This window comes from Xiphophorus hellerii, chromosome 22, assembly GCF_003331165.1.
Source record: "Xiphophorus hellerii strain 12219 chromosome 22, Xiphophorus_hellerii-4.1, whole genome shotgun sequence".
In the NCBI taxonomy this organism is placed as follows: domain Eukaryota; kingdom Metazoa; phylum Chordata; class Actinopteri; order Cyprinodontiformes; family Poeciliidae; genus Xiphophorus; species Xiphophorus hellerii.
The window spans coordinates 14,803,961-14,819,327 of record NC_045693.1 but is presented as its reverse complement, the minus strand read 5'-3'; the positions used below and the strand labels follow the sequence as shown (position 1 = coordinate 14,819,327).

General features: G+C 36.3%; 2 protein-coding genes across 5 annotated transcripts; one reads left to right on the top strand and one right to left on the bottom strand.

Moving 5' to 3' along the window:
• Positions 1-1,238: 1,238 nt before the first annotated feature.
• cutc (cutC copper transporter homolog (E. coli)) lies at positions 1,239-10,655 on the bottom strand. Of its 4 annotated transcripts, none has more exons than XM_032552526.1 (13): positions 10,571-10,653; positions 9,640-9,750; positions 9,175-9,294; positions 8,915-9,090; positions 8,773-8,844; positions 7,035-7,128; positions 6,736-6,795; positions 6,433-6,642; positions 4,304-4,339; positions 4,015-4,148; positions 2,896-2,923; positions 2,702-2,807; positions 1,239-2,574 (listed from the first exon to the last, which is right to left on the bottom strand). In XM_032552526.1, the coding sequence occupies exons 3-13, from the start codon at positions 9,290-9,292 to the stop codon at positions 2,463-2,465; spliced, it is 1,146 nt and encodes a 381-aa protein (XP_032408417.1). In that variant the 5' UTR covers positions 9,293-9,294; positions 9,640-9,750; positions 10,571-10,653; the 3' UTR covers positions 1,239-2,462. The 4 variants fall into 4 exon arrangements, with proteins under 4 accessions (XP_032408417.1, XP_032408416.1, XP_032408415.1 ...); XM_032552525.1 differs by having other exon boundaries at positions 10,142-10,631; XM_032552524.1 differs by lacking the exon at positions 9,640-9,750 and having other exon boundaries at positions 10,571-10,655.
• A 988-nt stretch (positions 10,656-11,643) lies between these two features.
• cox15 (cytochrome c oxidase assembly homolog 15 (yeast)) lies at positions 11,644-15,219 on the top strand. Its single transcript, XM_032552523.1, has 9 exons — positions 11,644-11,839; positions 12,451-12,641; positions 12,735-12,857; positions 13,037-13,223; positions 13,344-13,511; positions 13,621-13,702; positions 14,117-14,271; positions 14,376-14,489; positions 14,574-15,219. Exons 1-9 carry the CDS (start codon positions 11,765-11,767, stop codon positions 14,703-14,705), a joined length of 1,227 nt encoding a protein of 408 aa, XP_032408414.1. The 5' UTR covers positions 11,644-11,764; the 3' UTR covers positions 14,706-15,219.
• Positions 15,220-15,367: the final 148 nt, after the last annotated feature.

Below are 15,367 nucleotides of genomic sequence, written 5' to 3'. Positions count from 1 at the left end.
TGTGACTTAATGTGGCCTTCCACTTTGTGGCTAAACTGCTCTCATTCCAATTCACTTCCACCTTGTAATACTACCTTCTAGGAATCACTGTAAAATACCACCAACATCTGTCTGTAGAAGCAGCCTGCATGACTAGGGGATGGATTTTATGGTGAAAATCTACACAAGTTCAACCCAAGAGAAATGACACAGATGTGCAAATAAGAGTTTGTCTGCATATGTAAAGAGAGGAAAATAATTCAAAAAAAGGTTTTCCTAAATTTAACTTTGATATGATTTGAATCAACTCACGTTTCTATTAGATTGCTTTAAAGCTTCATCAAATGTTTAAAAGTGGACAAATTAGTTGCACTTGATTCATTTTAAAACTAAGATCCAGCTATAGAGATTAAATCACAGCCTCATAATAATCAAGTGTAACTGAAAGATAAATGAAACTGTAAAATGGCCAATAGATTGAATAGTTCTTTCCTAAGTCATATTGACTACTTAAAGTACTTTACACTAGGGCTGCATTTACTCAGTCGCACTGACAAATGTGCATACAAAGTTCCTTAAAAAAATATTATCCTACTTAAGAAAAATGTTTTTTAGTAATTTGCTAGATTTCAACTCTTTTTTGTTGTTGTTGTTTTTTGTACTGCAAAAGTTCACGAAGACAAGTACTCAAGATTTAGGTGATTTTTCTTTCCGGAAATATGGGCAATTAAAAAGTTCACAATCATGCAGGCTGCTACCATTAGCTTCTTATCAGTGTCTGACTGGCACTGGTGTTATCAGAGCTGATAAACAACTCAGTGCACTAAAACAACCCCAACAGATCTTATTCAAAATAGATTAATTATTTTTATTACCAATGAGCTATATCTGTGTGATTGAAAAGTTCTTAAAGTCCATCTCTATAAATATAGTCTCCAATGACTTTAGATCATGTGTGTGTGTGTGTGTGTGTGTGGGTGGGGGTTCTGACTATCTTCAATGGCCATGAAAGAGATTTCTCCTACTGTGTTGTAGGTAATCAGTAAACGTTTACTAATTTCACAAGCACATAGTCATGCTGACTCAATATTCTTGCAGCTCCCAGGACAGCAACGTGACGCCAATATCATGATAAAAAATACTATATTCACTGTTCAAAATACAACTACGCTGTTGCTGATAGGAATGTGTCTAGAGGTCATTTTAGTGTAATGTGTTTTGTTTTAATCAATAATGAAAAAGACCCTTAACTTAGAAACTGGACAATAACTAAATGCCACACTTCAATATTAGCCTGCATAACCAACCAAAAGAGGCACATTATCATTAACAAGTTAAAGTATAGTTTTGTTTTGGGGTATTTTAGGTCACAAATGACTAATAGTTTTGCTAAACATGAGAGGGTTTTGTTTCCCCAAGAAAAAAAAAAAAATCTGAGTCTAACGTTTTAGTCAACTTTTCGCTACATATAAGTACTTTAAACTTTGTAATAACATGGGAATAATGTATATATTTTTTATATTTAACAACAGCATCACTATCTTGACCTCTTTGTGTATCCCTAAAGTCACACAGTATAAACTGTTTATTAAATGTATGCAAAGGTGTGTAAATGTGAGTTGCAACTTTGTGAAAGTCAGTGCACACTTGAAACAAAAAAAGCAAACAATTTTCTTTTTACAAATCAGCATCTTAGTTCCAATAACATAAAGGCTTCATCTTCTCCCTCCACCTTGTGAACAAAATCAAAAGCTTGATTGGGTTTTTTGAGAACTGCGATCAACTTGAATGTATGTACTTGACTTTAAATATGTCTGACAGGACTGAATTTGCTTTTTTTGTAAAGTGCCTTAAATTGGCATGTTGTTAATTGTCGCTATATAAATAAACCAGACTAAAAGAATAACTTTTTTTTTTCTCAGATCCAGAGATCTAATCATATTTATTACTTTACAAATCAAACCCAGAATTTTAAAACTCTCCACACATCTTAGCTCAAAAATGGCTCAATTAAAATATGCAAAACACAATGGTAGCAGAAGAAAACAGCTAAATGAAAAATCCAAAACAGAAAAGAAAAGAACACAGCTAAGGAAACAAAACAATTATAACATTGCACTGAATGTACTTTCATTGTGAATTTGTTTCTTTGTTTTATTCTTTGAATTGTTCAACTGTTTTATATTCTTTTGTAGTTTTATGACTCTGTTTTTTAAATGTTTTTTCAAGTTTTCCCACAATGTTGTGTGAAATGCTGTTCCTTTTGTGTTCTGCACCTCAGAAGCACACGTACAAACACACCTGTGAATGATCCACAGCTTTTTGTTCAGTAATAAACCTTCATTAACAGCATGTAAGACAGTAGTGTTCTCCCTGAGCTGCAAAAATAAACAGACTGTTTAAACGTTAATGCTCTGATTAAAGAAAACGAACACTGAGGCCTTTTGAAAATGAATGTATGAAAAAAACATCTTTTTGAGGTATCACAAGGTATTTTTGGCGATTGCGTTCAGACTCCGGACTTTGCTGGCATCTGCCACCTTCAGGCCGTACTCAGGCGCTGACATCGTAGCTCCCATTGTTACACAGGTGTTCCTGCACGTAAAAAGTTTAAAAGAATTTAACTAGGTTTTTGCGTTTTGAGGTTTTTAGCAATTATTTTGTTAAGTGTAGTAGAAACATGCCCAGGTAAGCATTATTTAGGGCTGGCTTTAAAACAGACCTGAATTTCATTGCCGAGTCTCTGCTGGAGCGAGCCGAGCAGTGAAACTCCTCAGCTCCAGAACCCTCCAGTATTCTCTGCAGGTTCCTCTCTGTAATACCACCACCTGTCATTTGAATACATAAAAAAACGAAAATGATAAATTAATAAATGAAATAGGAAGAAAGCAAAGCGAGAAAAATGGGGGTACTAACCTGGCATTACAATTATCCTCCCTTTGGCCTGTTAAGAGCAGATAGCAAAGTCAGAATGACTCTAACAACACAGCCATTGTTGAACATTGACTAAAAAAAAAAAAAAAAAAGAAAAGTGTTCACATACAGTTAAGCCCAAAATGATTCATACCACAGGCAATTTTTAATCACAAAATATTTTTGTTCAACCAATGGGTTTAGGAATTTAGGATAGGAAATGTGGCAGATTTCTATAAAAGTATGATTTAAAGACGTATCAGATTTCACTTGTTTATATTTTATTCAAACAAGACACAACAAGATCAAAACATATTTATAGTCTTTTCCATAGCCAATGGAAACAGCTTTACTGTCATTACAGCAATCTCACCCATTGTATCATTGCTGTTCAGCTTTTTGCACGTTTCTTTGGCCTTTTATCTTTGGTGATAAGCTCCAAAACTTTGAGGTTGAAAGGCCTCCTATCCATCATCACCATAATATTTAACTATCAGATTCAAGATGGGATTATGGCTGGGTAACTCCAAGCCTACTAGGAGGCAGAAGAAACATGTTGGTAAAATCTAAATCTGACAATGTATGAATAATTATGGACTCAAGTGTATAAGGAAATAGAAAAAGTCCAATAATTGCACACAGATGAAAGTTTAAAGCCTTTATTTCTATACATTATGATGCCCATTTCATTACCTAATAATTATTATAAAGGTACTGTAGCAATCAGGTTCTGTTGATCAGCACTGATTAACTGGTCATCAGAAGTTGAAAGACTTCTAAGAAAGCAGAACTGCCTGTGGATATTAAGGGAATATCAAGGAGGAAAGACACTTGCACTGATCTAAGGAACGCAACTCTTGTTGGGGAGAAATTTTAGGTCATTTTAAAACTATTTGAAGCCCATCATTCTGCAGTGGGCTCTTTTCACCTGAAATTAAATCAACAAAAGAAGTTACTACTCTGTATATGAATGCCAATTCTAACTATTTAACCGGGGCTCCACAGCTCTTACTCAAAAATAATAAGAAACTTTTCAAGTGAATATTAAGAAAACAAATTTTAAGTACTGATCAACATCTGATCAACTGCCACCAAGGTTTCTAGAGCTTCTGTCACACATACTTGATCAATGAGCCGTTTAATAACGGGCAGCCCCTCCAAAGCCGAGCTGTCGCAGCCACTCGTCAGCACCCTCTCGAATCCTAACGATATCAGAGTCTCCAGAGCAACTGCTGGGTCATAGGCCATGTCAAAAGCTGCAGAAAGACCAACACAACATCCATGCGGAGAAGTTAGACTCACTCTGAAATCTGTATTCTTAAAGATTCTAATAAAGAGTTCTCTATTCTGCTGAGGATCTGTGATATTTCTTTAGGTGTGAATGCTGGGAGTAGTTTAGCAGTACGGTTACCTCGATGGAAGGTCACAGGGAGAGGACGAGCAGCAGCTGGGGAGCAGAAAGGCACAGAACATCTTATTAGCAGCAGGAAAATTGGCAAGTTTTCAAATTTAATTTGAACTGTTGTTGACTTTTTCATTTTAATAACCTGCATGCTGAGAAAATTGGTTTATCACATAGCTTGCAGATTAAAAACTGATGCCGCACAAAGCTGCAGAATGGACTAAGCCTGTAAAGCATCAACTCTGCGATAGAGAAAATGTCATCCCGAATTCTCACTGATAAAATTCAACATATGATTATCCATCCTACAGTGTCATGTTGAAACATCAAATATAAAACATGCAATAGAGAAGAGTAATCCTGGCCTAAAATAAACTAGAATCATGTCTCTCAGTTGGATCAAGAGCAGGTTATTGATCTGCTCCCTTCCTACTTTTATCATAGTGAGTCTTTGAGAGCTGGTCTCATCAATAATTGGCATTTTAATGGAAGTTCCAACACGGAAGTGAGAAAAGTACACCATTTGGACATATGATCTTAAAAATGAAAATAAAAAAAGCTATGTCTGATTTTGTTTTCATTATTTATGCTACAGCAAGCCTGTCTGTAAAGATTTATGAGGACATTTTATACCGCAATAAAGCAATTCAGACAAATTTAAAGTCCTTCCTTGATTGTTGACAAAGTGAAAAGCACTTTCACCTACATCCTAAAAAAACTGCTGACTCGTCATTTAAGATAATGAAAATGGCCATTTCTGATGATTTCAACAAAGTTACAACCTTTAACATTTTGCCTTATAATTCTTATAGTTAAGAATTATATTTCTTAATTTCTACAATATTAATTGTATTACATTAGCCATAGCTTCCACAAACAGACAACACCCTTTAGATCTAGAATAAAACTCTCAATCAACTGATAGCAGGCTCTATGCTTTCCATGAATTGATGATGAAAAACCTAAAAGCTGCCCAAGAGGAACGTCATGGTCCAAATCTATTTATATAAGTGAGAATGCAATTCTGACACCAGCTATGGACTGTTTGTGTTTATATTTTGTCTCCCCCTTCTGGCAGTCAGTTTTAACACACATTGTAAATGCCTGTTGCAAACATACACACTGTAAAATTTCAAAAAGTTTCTACATATTTCAATCTCCTTTGCTGAGGAAACTGAACCATATACAATACGTATGCCTTATACAATACTCCTATAGGACAATTAAATTGTTATATTCAAACTGTTAAAACATTTTTCCTTACTTAGAATACATCCTGTAGTTGGGAGAAATTATAGCATTTGTTAAAAACTCTGGCAAAATCCAGGCCCTTAATGAAGGTCTGATTCAAAAACATTTCGCAATAAGTGCATAATTTTCACTGCATGATGCAAACTTAGGCATATGAAGCATATAAATCTTTGTATTCTCTGATCTAAATGCATAATGTTAAGGTTTAAGGGTCTAAAATGTCAGTCTTTTATGATGTAAAAAAATTTTCAATTCAGGTTTGGTTGGGTTACTTCAAAATGTAAGCTTGTTATAGTGAGACCATTTTTGTTGATTAGTTGTGTGCTATTTGTTGCTGTTGTGCTGAAAGACGCTTTCTAGCAGAAGCCAGAAGATTTTATGCCAACGCTCACCAGTATTTAGATACTCAATTTCAACTTCACTAAGGGCTCTGTTTCAGCTAAAAATAATTGGAACTTATTGGAAAATTCTCTAATAAGTTCCACCATGGTTCCAGCAGACCATAGCACATTTGGCCACATGCATTTGAGAGATTTAGCCAAGCAGGGGCAAACTTCTTACAAACAGACATACACCAGACATAAGACGAAGATGGATGATTATTCTCACTTCTTCTACAAAGCCAAATAAAATTGCCAGAAATTTTAATCTTGCACTACTTTTTTGATCCACTTGATGCCAACTATATTCAACGTGTTCTATGGTAATTATGATTTCCTATTTATAGGCGGTGTGCACCAAAAAAGATTTTAGTTTCATTCTGTTTTATTGTAGGTCACATTAAAGGTGGAAAAAGTTCTGAAATTATTTATCTTGGTCTTATTTGTCTACAGTCCACCAACTAGTTATTTTAGCTGCGGTGTGTAAACTATTTACATCAACTGTACCTATCAGCTCCATGCAGAGACCTGCATCCACCCCTCCAGTCTCTGTCAAGGCGCCTACCACTACACCATCTGCTCCCTGCGTCTTCATCAGCTCGATGTCCTTCTTCATCACCTCCACTTCTTGGTCAGAATAAAGGAAGTCCCCACCTCGAGGCCGTATCATTACGTAGATCGGAATTTTGATATACTGCTTTACCACCTGTAGAAGACCTGCAGCAAAACAAATAAGAAGCAAATGAATTGTGATTATGCGGCTATGTAGGCTACAGAGTTTCTAGGACAAATCTACAATGTGCAGCTCACCGAGACTGGGAGTGAGACCTCCCTCTATAAGACTTGAACACAACTCCAGTCGACCAGCACCTAAAAGGACAAAAAAAAAAAAATTGTCAGAGAAACTTCAAAACTTAACAATGACTTCTGACATGACTAAAGCACAATACCTGCCAGAAATAATGTAGATAAGTTTGAAACAAAAATAAAATGGAGTCAGCCATTTGCAACCTTTGACCTTGCTTTTAAGGAGAGCTAGATTTTAAGACAGGAAGATAATATGGGTTGAAAAATATAAAGCAGAGCAGATTGAACTACTCTTCACTGACCTCCTCGCTCAGCATTGACAGCAGATTCCACGGAATCCACGCACACCTCCAATAAAATGCTCTGTGCCATTATGAATTTCAGGACAAGGGAACGCTGAAAAGGGATATAGACATATGCATTCTAATTTTTTATTTTAGTAAACAAGTTTAAAAGTATGTAAACTTTTACCACCACATGTACCTTTCCCTTTTCCTATGAACAGAAGGAACCCGTATGAATGTTTTGAGTGCGATTCAGAGTCAGGACATGTTTTTGTGGGAGCCAGGCACTGCAATGGATGACCAGTTTCCGGTGTGTTGAATTTAGCACTCGCTGTATTTGTGCGGGCAGGCCTATGTTAACAGTGTGCTACCAACATCGCTAGTCGGAGTGAGACCGCCCATGCGAGATACGCTTATACTATAACACTTACAACACTCGGAATCGCCATTACGGTTTTTTAAAATAATAGATAAAACGTGCTTATTAATTAGTTATAATTTCGGATGAGCGTAATAGTTTGGTCAGACATTAATTACATTTAGCCATGGACGTTAGCTTGATACAACTCTACAAATAAAGAGTGAAAACAACATCGCTTTTGTTGCCCTGTAGAAACACGTCCGCGCTTCCGCCATATTGGTAAAGGCAGGTTTGCCTTGAGCAAAATACTAACGAGTATGTTTATCTTAAACAATAATAACGCACATACATTTTAGCACCAATTACTTCAATCACTTATATAAAATTAACAAATCTGCCAATCAAAGTAGGTCATACCAATGAATACAAAACTAAATGTTTTTGAAATTTACCCAAAATTGCATACATTTTTTTACTGAAAGGAAAAAGACAAATATAACATTGATTTAGTTCTTCAAACTAGAAAAATATTTAGTTTAACTGTTTTGTTTGCCTAAGCCATTATTTGGAGGTAGATGTGGAACATGTTGAACTTATTGTCCAGGTGTAAGTTAACAAAAAAAGAAAATAGCAACAAAAAAAAAACAGATTTATTATATGTTATAGTAAAATTGGAAATTTATGTTTTCATTTTTTTCTTGAATCAACCCTGTTTATTAAGAATAAGGAATGACCATGTTTTTTGTGGGGCTGCACAATTTCAAAAACGTTTCATTACTATTAATGAAAATTGCAATGATGATATCAACAATGATCCTAATTTTCTATTTTTTTTTCTTTCCCAAAACACTATGTCCTCACTCTTCTTCATAATCTTTGTCAAATTTTCTGGTTCCATATATTAAGGGAAATAAAAGCTCATTCAGTTGGCTAAATAGATTCTATGTATGCAGAGCATGAATGCCCAAGACTTGCAGTGTTATGTCCTTCCACAGATTGCATTCTAGCAGTCTGTGGTGATTAAAACATTGCACCTAAATATAATACAATTACAGCTGAGTTTCAATATTGTGCAACTGCATTTGTTCAAATTATTTATAAGGACATTGTAAACAGCTTAGTCTCTCTGTACCTTTCCAGATGGCATTGTTTAAGTGAAGTGTTTTCTTGCTAAAGACAAATGCATTTGTCTTTTAAAATGATTATTAATAGCTTCTTTCCTGAAAATTAAACAGGGAAAAAAGATACCTAGTTTATATTACACAATCTCCATTGTCAAATAATTGGCACACCTGTTGTCTGTCAGATATATTAGCAGAAGTCAAATAAAAAAAAGAAAAAACATTTCCTTCAACTTTATTTTCGACATTAGCTTTTCTGGACAAGCACATTTACCTTAACATATTTGCGTTTCCGACCATAAGCCAAAGGTCTGCCAACCCTTTGGCAGTTATCACACTCTGCAACCTTTTAAAGAAGGAATAGGTATAATAAAATGAACAAACAATAATTTATGTTGCTATAATAAAACGCATACCCATTTGTCCACATCCACAGACATGCCATGCCAGTAAAACTTGGTGCACATAGCCGACCTTGTTTTCACAATTCCCATGTGAGAACCAGTTGGAGAAATGTGAAACTCTTTAAAAAGTTCCTTTGCCTCCTCCTTGGTCTTAACAACCTTTCTGTTTCCAAAGTAAAGTTCTCCTTCTAAACAAAATAACAATGGCTTTACTGAAAGAGGAACATTAATAAGACATTAGATATATGCACACTAGTGTTTTAGATACTAACCCTTCAATGTGAATTTGGCGGCATATCTCCTGAGGTTTTGCTTCTGAGCTTTCCGAAACTCCTCTGGGAAGGATCGTTGGGAAAGATAGAAGAAAATTTCTTCCCACTTTCTTTCCATCTCTTGAAGAAATGAAACAATAATTAGTTATTTTCAATAGTCCCAGTAAAAAAGCAATAGGTGAAAAATGTTGATTCACTCAGCTACTCTACATAAACGGCACATTTCTGTTTTATACATGGGTGGGTTGAACTGTGAATGCAGACTGTGTTTTGTAATAAAATGCACTCAGATAAAGAATAATGGCAGCATCAGTTATATACGTAGAAATATAAAATCTGTTTGAGTGCATCTGCATATTTTACAGGTGTGGGTCAAGTTCAACCATTAAGATGTAGTTCCCAGGTAGTTAAATCACTGCCCTAATACACAGAATTTTTTGGTGACCTCATGGGGCTCAAACTTACTTATTCCAGCTGAATAGACAAAAACACCCAAGAGGTCAGGATCCCAGTGGATTGGAAAGACACTCCTGTGCTTGGATGATATGTTTGCTAAAGTTTACTTCACTGTACTCCCTATTTCAACAGATAAAAAAAAAACATATTTACTAAAGACACTATGTTCACAATATAAGAATAAATCAGCCAATCACTTTACAGATTCTGTCTTATTTAGTTAGTAACAGAAAAAAATCTAGTGACAGAAAATACAACTGTTTAAATATAAAATCTCTGATTTCTATGTTTGGCTTGAAGGAGGGGTGGATTAATACCAACTTGAAACAACAGGGGTGAAAATTAAACGAATACTGTACATACATAAATTCACACATTAAGTTATCTTAATGGTAAATCTGACGTCACTTATGCTAGTTAGAATTATTTTGAATGGGTATTTTTGTCTAGTGAATATACAATTAGATATCTTATTAACTGATACGACTAGTCATGAACCAATTTCACATACCTGGAACGTAGATCTGTGAAGTCAATATTATGTTAAAACGGCTTGCCATACCCCAGGGTCCAGTTCACCTCATATTGACCGCAAACTGCCGTTTGAATACCACTCGCACAAACAGATATTTGTGCCAATTCACTAATCAGCTAACTGTAGATATCTAGCGATGACTAATAAAGACTTTCACTGAATGGAAACTGTAGCTAAAAACGGCCAAAGAAGGGTTTCGAGTGATTCGCCAGCTTTAAAAAACACGGCGAAACCTATCTCGACGGGAGAACTCAGCTCGACACATCAGTTAAAATCATCAAATTATACACTTTCAGGGACAAAAATTAAAACAATTCATCTCGATAAATGACAAACAGACATTTATAGGAATACGTTAGGTAAAGACATAAATATGAGATAAGTTGAGCAATAAATACTTTATACCTCTGGGCAGTAAGGACAGTTCGATAAATAGTCGTCGAGGTAGGATGTACTGTAATCTTGTTCTGCGCATGCTCAGGAAGTAACGTCCAGACAACGTTTTTTTAAAGAAACTTTATTATACAAATGACAAGTACAACTAGAAAGTGTGCATTTCCTGTGAAAATGCAATGTGAATGCCGAATGCTTTTGGTGAAAATGGCAAAAGTGTTTGAAGCCGAGATGCTAAAATACTAATGATAGCATCTCGGCTACCACTAGCATGTTGAATCACAGTTTCATACTCCAGGCAATGTGAAAAAAGCCATGTAAAAGCTAAAATTAAATTTAAAGCTAGCTAAAAGATTTATGCTAGCAGCATCTAGGCTACCTAGCATGTTGACCCACAGTGACTTAGACCATGCTGAGTCAAAAAACCCATGTAAAAGCTAAAACTACCTGTAAAACCTAAATAACAGTTTATATTGTCATTCTCAACTCTGCCACAGGAGGGAGCTGGTCCTGTTGTGCTGGTGTTGGAACAGCAGTAGAAGTAGCATAGGGTAGATTAACTGGGTAAATTAAAGGGTAGATTCATTTGTGTGGCAAGATGAAGTTGTTTTTATACGACGGTCCACGTTAAGATGAGCTGCTTAAGGAAGAATGACAGTTTTACAGAGAGTTTCTAAACTTTGTAATTACAATTTAAAAAGTGCATCCACAAAGCTTCATCACAACAATTCAAAAAGGTTTTTCCATATACAATTAAGAAACATACGGCCAATATATTTGTTAATTTTATTAACCAGACATAAAGAGAGAGAGAGAGAGCAATTTGTTAATCAGATATCACTGGGGTCTGGTTGCAAACATGAGTTGGAACAGCTGATCACTCACTGCTTAGTGTGACTAGTCTAGTGTGACACCGCCCATGACAGATACGCTAGTATGAAACTAAACACTACTTAGTTTGGATCCGCCATCAGAATTTCTGAATATATATATTTTACTCAAGAAGGGTTTTTTTTGCTTTGTTTTTTTTTTAATAACCTGACTTCCTGATTACTTCAACGTGACGTGTGTCGACGTCAGCGGGTTAAAGTTGAGCCGGTATGCGCACCACCAGCATTACCAAACCAGTCTTGTTGCAGCAACAGTTCGTCTTTAGGACAGCACTGTAGTACCATAGGAGCTCAGGGAACACACAAAAAAACTAAAATGCTACTCTCAAAGTTACGGACTACGATATTTTGTGGTTGCAGACATGCTGGGAAGGGTTTTCAACAGAACAGCGTAAGTTGAGCTACGTTAGTTGCTATTTGTAGCTAACCTAACTAGTTAAAGGAAAAGGTCGCAATAACAACAAATCCGCGACAAGCATCTATGAAGTCAGGCTGTTTTTACTAAAATGCAGCTTGGACACACTTTACATTAACTTAATATTGACCAGTCACGCTGTGGAATCACGCATCATTATGATGTTGCATCACTGACCTTCAGCCACATTGTTGTTACTGTTAAGGTGGAAAGGAAGCATCATATATATCATTGGCGACGTTACACCTGCTTGGATGTATTTTCTGAATAACCCTGGATATTCTGAAAGGAAGACTTTTGAAAATGCATGTCAATATGAAAACTGCAATAAGCAACAAAAAAAAGAAAACAGATTTTTTTTTTTTTTACCAGTGCTTCCATGAAACCACTGTGAGCTTCACAAAACCTGGTAGTAAGACTAAATGGTCTTTTTATATGAGGGAAATAAAGATTTCATTCATGAAATATTCTTTGAAACTAGTCTACCTTGTGTTGTAGCTTCTTTACAACTTGAATGACACCTCAAATTAAATTAAATCGTAATATAAGGGCCATGCCTATGTTTGCTTTCTTTTCTTTATTTCCAGCATCAGCGTCTGCAGCTGCGACAATGGCTTGTGAGGAGAAACCAGAGCTCCATCACTGTAGAAGCAGGGCCGCCCTCCACCCCAGCGGCAGTATCTGTACCCAACGCAGCAACAAACCGCATAGTGGGTCGCTGGTTGCTCGGCTGCAGTGGGCTCGTGGTTGGGGCGGTGGTCTTGGGTGGTGTCACAAGGTAAAAGTAACTTAACCATCGTCACTGGTTTTGTAATTCATTGAAATGTAGTAAGTGCTGATGTGTGTCTGTGTTGTTTTTTTTATTGTTCAGGCTAACAGAGTCTGGACTCTCAATGGTTGACTGGCATCTGGTGAGAGAGATGAAACCACCTCAGTCTGAGGCCGAGTGGGAGGCTGAGTTTTCCAAGTACAAACAGTTTCCAGAGTTCAAAATGTACGGCTTATTTCTTTTTCTTGTTTTAACATTATAAGAACAGTTTAAAGATGCACTGGAATCTTTTTTTTTTTTAAAAAACAAAGCAGAAATGTATTGCTTTTTTTCCTCTTATGCTTGATTTAATATGTAATCTTACTTTTTTATAACTATAACTAAATGAAGGTTTTATTTTTCAGCCTTAACCATGAGATGAATCTGCCTGAGTTCAAGTTCATCTTCTACATGGAGTGGGGTCATCGCATGTGGGGCAGGCTTGTTGGACTAGCATACATCCTGCCTGCCGCGTACTTCTGGAAAAAAGGATACTTCACACGTTCCATGAAGGGAAAAGTGCTGGGGCTGTGTGGATTTGTGTTCTTTCAGGTCAGACATCACTTATTTATTTTAACATCAAGATAAAGATTGTCTTTTTTATTCAGTTAGTAAAGTTTTCCACAGAGGTTTGCAAGTCGTCTCATAATTGAAGCGTGTTAATCTCGCCAGGGCCTTCTGGGCTGGTACATGGTAAAAAGTGGGCTGGAGGAAAAGTCTGAATCTCACGATGTCCCGCGGGTCAGCCAGTACCGTCTGTGTGCTCATCTGGGTTCTGCCCTGGTGCTCTACTGTGCTAGTCTCTGGACTGGGTTTACTCTGATGCTGCCTGCAAATAAGGTAGAGTTTTGATCTAGATTTTGATCTTAACTTTGTCTTGATCTATATACTGTAAATAATTCCAAGTTGGATAATATTTTTTTTTCCTCTTATTTCATCTACTTCCTAGATGGCAGACTCTAAACGTCTCATGCAGCTCAGAAGGTTTGCAAAGGGAACGGGTGGACTGGTCTTCCTAACTGCTCTCTCAGGTGATGCATTAAATAAAAATGTCAATTGAGGAAAACAAAGTACTTTCAAGCGATTGTGTTACTTAAAAACAGTGCTAAGGTTAAAAAAACAGAACCTGTTCAGTGAATACATTTTAAGAAGGTGTAGTAAATACTCTTATGAAGGAGATAACTGTGGCAAGGAAAGGTTACTTTATTTGTTGTTTTTTTCCCTTAATGCCAGACGCAGAATAAATCTGCTTCAAAATGTTATTGACTATTCACTAGGTTGTTTAATTCTGTGTACTGCTTGGTGTTTGGCAAAAGAGATTCCAGTAAATGCAATTTGAATATATGCAAATTGGGAGCTAAATGTGTTTTTGTTGTAGCTCTAGTTTGATTGAACATCAAACATGTCAGATATGTAATAGTTTTGCTGATATTTTTGTTTTGAAGGTGCCTTTGTTGCTGGTTTGGATGCTGGCCTGGTGTATAACTCATTCCCTAAGATGGCAGATAAATGGATTCCTGATGACATATTGGCCTTCAATCCAGCGCTTAAGAACATTTTTGAAAATCCCACCACAGTGCAGTTTGACCACAGAATTTTGGTATGTTGTCTTTAGTGCATTTCAAATTCAGTTCAAACTGAATGCCAGTGAATTAATGCAGTAATATGCTAATCTTCCTTTCATTCTTTTTCTTCATATTTTAGGGGATTGGCTCTCTGACAGCAATCACCGGCCTTTATCTGTTCTCTAGGAGGATGATGCTACCCAGAAGGGCCAAGATCGCCATCGGTCTGCTTGCAGCAATGGCTTATACACAGGTATGCTTTCAGGCAGAAATGTCTACAACACAATGGTGCAATAAATGTCACTATAACTAAACATTTTATTTTTCTGCTCATTAGGTAGCACTCGGTATCAGCACACTTCTACTTTATGTACCTACTCCATTGGCAGCAACTCACCAGTCTGGATCCGTTGCTCTTCTGACTTTTGCCATTTGGGTTCTGGCTGAACTTCGTAAAATGCCAAAGTAAATCCTTCTCCTTTGTGGACAAGCCTGTTTAATCACATGACAAGTCTTAACTGGCAATAAAAGGAAGCAAAAGTGAAAAAGAAGAGATGCACCTCATTTGACAATGTTATTTATAGACTTTTCGAGGCTCTTGGTCATGAGCAGACTAAAACTAAATGGGGCCCACAGAGTTGGGGCCTCATACAGAGACCTCGACTCCTCCTCGGCCCATTTCCTGTCTAATCATACCCAGCAGCAAATTAAAACACAAAAAACTAATTCTTGAACTTTTTATTTATTTTATTTTATACCATGTAAATACACACTATTGTATACAGCCTGGTTTTCTTATCACCTTTACACTGGTTGCTAATTGAAATATTACTTGAGATAACGTAATTAGATATAATAAAGTTATGTCCATATTTTGCTGAAAATGTAATTGAGTAAATTGTATTCAGAAAAGTGTAATCATTGCTTGTAAAGAAAGCTTGTTGAATTTGTATAAAAGAGAACGGGGAAAAAAAAAACAAGGATCCTCTTGTTCTGTTATTTGTGTTTCTGTTTGTCCCACTTACCTCTGAGATGCTTGGCAAGGTTCTGCAACTTGATCAAATTCATACTGTAACTAATTGGAAGATATGTAATTATGAAATCCATTTTCTTGTGACACTAAATTTCTCT

Bases quoted from the DNA above. Each gene is read 5' to 3' on its own strand.
- cutc (XM_032552524.1), bottom strand. From the start codon at position 10,640: ATGCGCAGAACAAGATTACAGTACATCCTACCTCGACGACTATTTATC. The intron at 4,340-6,432 runs GTACAGTTGATG...TCTGCTCCCCAG, and splicing joins TCTCTGCATGGAGCTGATAG to CTGCTGCTCGTCCTCTCCCT. The intron at 4,149-4,303 runs GTAACCGTACTG...GTCTTTCTGCAG, and splicing joins CCCTGTGACCTTCCATCGAG to CTTTTGACATGGCCTATGAC.
- cox15 (XM_032552523.1), top strand. From the start codon at position 11,765: ATGCTACTCTCAAAGTTACGGACTACGATATTTTGTGGTTGCAGACAT. The intron at 12,642-12,734 runs GTAAAAGTAACT...TTTATTGTTCAG, and splicing joins GTCTTGGGTGGTGTCACAAG to GCTAACAGAGTCTGGACTCT. The intron at 14,272-14,375 runs GTATGTTGTCTT...TTCATATTTTAG, and splicing joins AGTTTGACCACAGAATTTTG to GGGATTGGCTCTCTGACAGC.